Source organism: Lagopus leucura, unplaced genomic scaffold, assembly GCF_019238085.1.
Source record: "Lagopus leucura isolate 7727_CA_CO unplaced genomic scaffold, USGS_WTPT01 33248-0_obj-0_obj, whole genome shotgun sequence".
Classification (NCBI taxonomy): Eukaryota; Metazoa; Chordata; class Aves; order Galliformes; family Phasianidae; genus Lagopus; species Lagopus leucura.
Window position 1 is genome coordinate 1 of NW_024968684.1, and position 3,113 is coordinate 3,113.

The 3,113-nt window shown below is 58.6% G+C and overlaps 1 protein-coding gene across 1 annotated transcript; it reads left to right on the forward strand.

Annotated features, from left to right (window-relative positions):
• Nucleotides 1–70: 70 nt before the first annotated feature.
• CUNH20orf27 (chromosome unknown C20orf27 homolog) lies at nucleotides 71–2,474 on the forward strand. The gene is made up of 3 exons (XM_042894673.1): nucleotides 71–381; nucleotides 1,561–1,699; nucleotides 1,894–2,474. The coding sequence occupies exons 1-3, from the start codon at nucleotides 178–180 to the stop codon at nucleotides 2,025–2,027; spliced, it is 477 nt and encodes a 158-aa protein (XP_042750607.1). The 5' UTR covers nucleotides 71–177; the 3' UTR covers nucleotides 2,028–2,474.
• Nucleotides 2,475–3,113: the final 639 nt, after the last annotated feature.

The window sequence follows — 3,113 nt, forward strand, 5'->3', positions numbered from 1 at the left end:
TGCGGGGGGGTCCTGGTCCCTCGTGGGCACCGTGGGGGTTTGGGCACAGCTGTGTCCCCTTGGAGCTGAGCTGTGCGCCGTGTTCCGCTGCGGCGTGGCAGCGCTTTGGGGCTGCTTGCTTTGGTCCTTCCCCGAGCGGAGCCTGGAGGTGGGATCCCCCGTGTGCCATTCGTGCCCATGGTGCTGCAGCTCATTGGGGAGCTGCTGAGGAGCCGTTTTCCCATCCATCCCCACGCAGGCAGCAAGGCGAAGGCGGGCGCCGTGCGCTTCGCCCCCAGCCAGCCGAGCGAGGGGAACCCCGGCCACGTCCACTTCGATGAGAAGCTGAGAGACTCGGCCGTGATGGTGACGCAGGAGAGGGACGGCCACGTCCTTGTCAAGGTCCTGGCAGGGCTGTGGGGAGCAGTGCTGCGCTGCGGGGTCCGGGGGGGGGGGGGGACGGGGGAGCTGGGTGTCCCCAAGGCTGTGCCACGGGGCCCCGTCCCCTTTCCTAGGGAAACAGAGGGCTCCGTGGTGCCCAGGTGTCACATGAAGCCGGGTGATGTGAATTGCCGCCCAGTGTGCTCCCAATACAACTCAATGGGTAGACCTGGCAGCTATGTGCCCTCCCAGTACAACGCAATGAGTAGACCTGGCAGCCCAGTATCTTCCCAATACAACCCGATGGGTAGACCTGGCAGCTGCATTCTCCCAATACAACCCAATGGGTAGACCTGGCAGCCTTGTGCTCCCAATACAACCCAATGGGTAGACCTGGCAGCCCAGTGCCCTCCCAATACAACCCAATGGGTAGACCTGGCAGCCCAGTATCCTCCCAATACAACCCAATGGGTAGACCTGGCAGCTATATGCCCTCCCAGTACAACGCAATGGGTAGACCTGGCAGCTCAGTGCCCTCCCACTACAACGCAATGGGTAGACCTGGCAGCCCAGTATCCTCCCACTACAACCCAATGGGTCGACCTGGCAGCCGTGTGCTCCCAATACAACCCAATGGGTAGACCTGGCAGCTATGTGCCCTCCCAATACAACCCAATGGGTAGACCTGGCAGCTGTGTGCCCTCCCACAACTCAATGGGTAGACCTGGCAGCTGCGTGTTCCCAATACAACCCAATGGGTAGACCTGGCAGCTGCATTCTCCCAATACAACCCAATGGGTAGACCTGGCCGCCTAGCATCTTCCCAATACAACCCAATGGGTAGACCTGGCAGCCTTGTGCTCCCAATACAACCCAATGGGTAGACCACAGCAATTGCTGTGGGTCGCTCAGCAGTGGATGTGGGTGCTGTGGGTGCCACATGTGCCCTACACACAGTGCCCAGGTCCCAGTGGCACAGCTCCGTGTGCTCACGTTATCCACAGGGTTGGTGTCCTCGCATCACCCGGGCTGAGGGATGTCCCCTTCTGTCCCCATGGTGGCTTTGGGGTCGGTGCGTGGCTGCTGGAAGTGCCCCCAGTGGGTCCTTACACCCGGGGCTGATGGCTCTCAGGGGTCCTTACACCATGGGAGGTGCTGTGGGGTGGGGATTCGGTCCCAAGAGCCGCCGTGCCCCTCCAGGTCGGCTTCCTGAAGATCCTGCACAAGTATGAGATCACCTTCCTGCTGCCCCCATCGCAGCGGCTGGGGAGGGACGTGTGTGCTCTGCCCCTGCCCAACCCCAACCTCAAAGTCCTCGGTGTCACTGCGGTGCCTGAAGGTAAACACTTCATCCCCACCACTGCTGTGTGTGCGTCCCTTGAGCCCAGCCCCATCCCTGCCCATCCATGGGCACGGGGTGACCCCCAGCAGACGTTGGGGTCAGAGAACACCTCTGAGATCCCCTCCCCACTGTGTCCACTGACCATCTCCCCCCAGTGCCACATCTCTGTGGTTTTATTGCCTCGTATCCAGGCTACAGTGTGAGGTGTGAGTACACGGCTCACAAGGAGGGTGTGCTGAAGGAGGAGATGCTCCTGGCCAGCGAGACCGGGGATGGCTCCTGCCTTAAGGTGGTGGTGCAAGCACGTGTCATGGGTAAGGGCTGAGGACGTCCGACTGGGGTTCATGTCCTGGGGTTTGGTGGGATCTGTGGGCTTTGTGTGGTTCATTGGATTTTGAAACCGTGATACCTCCCCAGTACAACCCAATGGGTAGACCTGGCAGCTATGTGCTCCCAATACAACCCAATGGGTAGATCTGGCAGCCCAGTATCTTCCCAATACAACCCAATAGGTAGACCTGGCAGCCTTGTGCTCCCAATACAACTCAATGGGTAGACTTGGCAGTCCAGTGTCCTTCCAATACAACCCAATGGGTAGACCTGGCAGCTATATGCTCCCAATACAACTCAGTGGGTAGACTTGGCAGCCCAGTTTCCTCCCAATACAACTCAGTGGGTAGACTTGGCAGCCAATGGATAGACCTGGCAGCCTTGTGCTCCCAATTCAACCCATGGGTAGACCTGGCAGCTATATGCTCCCAATACAACTCAGTGGGTAGACTTGGCAGCCCAGTTTCCTCCCAATACAACTCAATGGGTAGACTTGGCAGCCCAGTGCCCTCCCAATACCGCCCAATGGGTAGACCTGGCAGCTCAGTGCCCTCCCAATACAGCCCAATGGGTAGACCTGGCAGCTGTGTGCTCCCAATACAACCCAATGGGTAGACCTGGCAGCCTTGTGCTCCCAATACAACCCAATGGGTAGACCTGGCAGCCCAATATCTTCCCAGTACAACCCAATGGGTAGACTTGGCAGCCTTGTGCTCTCAATACAACCCAATGGGTAGACTTGGCAGCCCAGTATCTTCCCAATACAACCCAATGGGTAGACCTAGCAGCCATGTGCTCCCAATACAACCCAATGGGTAGACCTCGCAGCCATGTGCTCCCAATACAACCCAATGGGTAGACCTGGCATCTATGTGCTCCCAATACAACCCAATGGGTAGACCTGGCAGCCACGTGCTCCCAATACAATCCAATGGGTAGACCTGGCAACCATGTGCTCCCAATACAACCCAACGGGTAGACCTGGCAGCTATATGCTCCCAATACAACCCAATGGGTAGACCTGGCCGCCCAGTATCTTCCCAATACAACCCAATGGGTAGACCTGGCAGCCTTGTGCTCC

What these genes read in the sequence shown, in the direction of transcription:
- CUNH20orf27 (XM_042894673.1), top strand. Translation starts at nt 178, where the DNA reads ATGGTGCTGCAGCTCATTGGGGAGCTGCTGAGGAGCCGTTTTCCCATC. An exon ending in ACGGCCACGTCCTTGTCAAG is followed by an intron (nt 382 to 1,560) that starts GTCCTGGCAGGG and finishes GTGCCCCTCCAG; the next exon opens with GTCGGCTTCCTGAAGATCCT. An exon ending in TGTCACTGCGGTGCCTGAAG is followed by an intron (nt 1,700 to 1,893) that starts GTAAACACTTCA and finishes CCTCGTATCCAG; the next exon opens with GCTACAGTGTGAGGTGTGAG.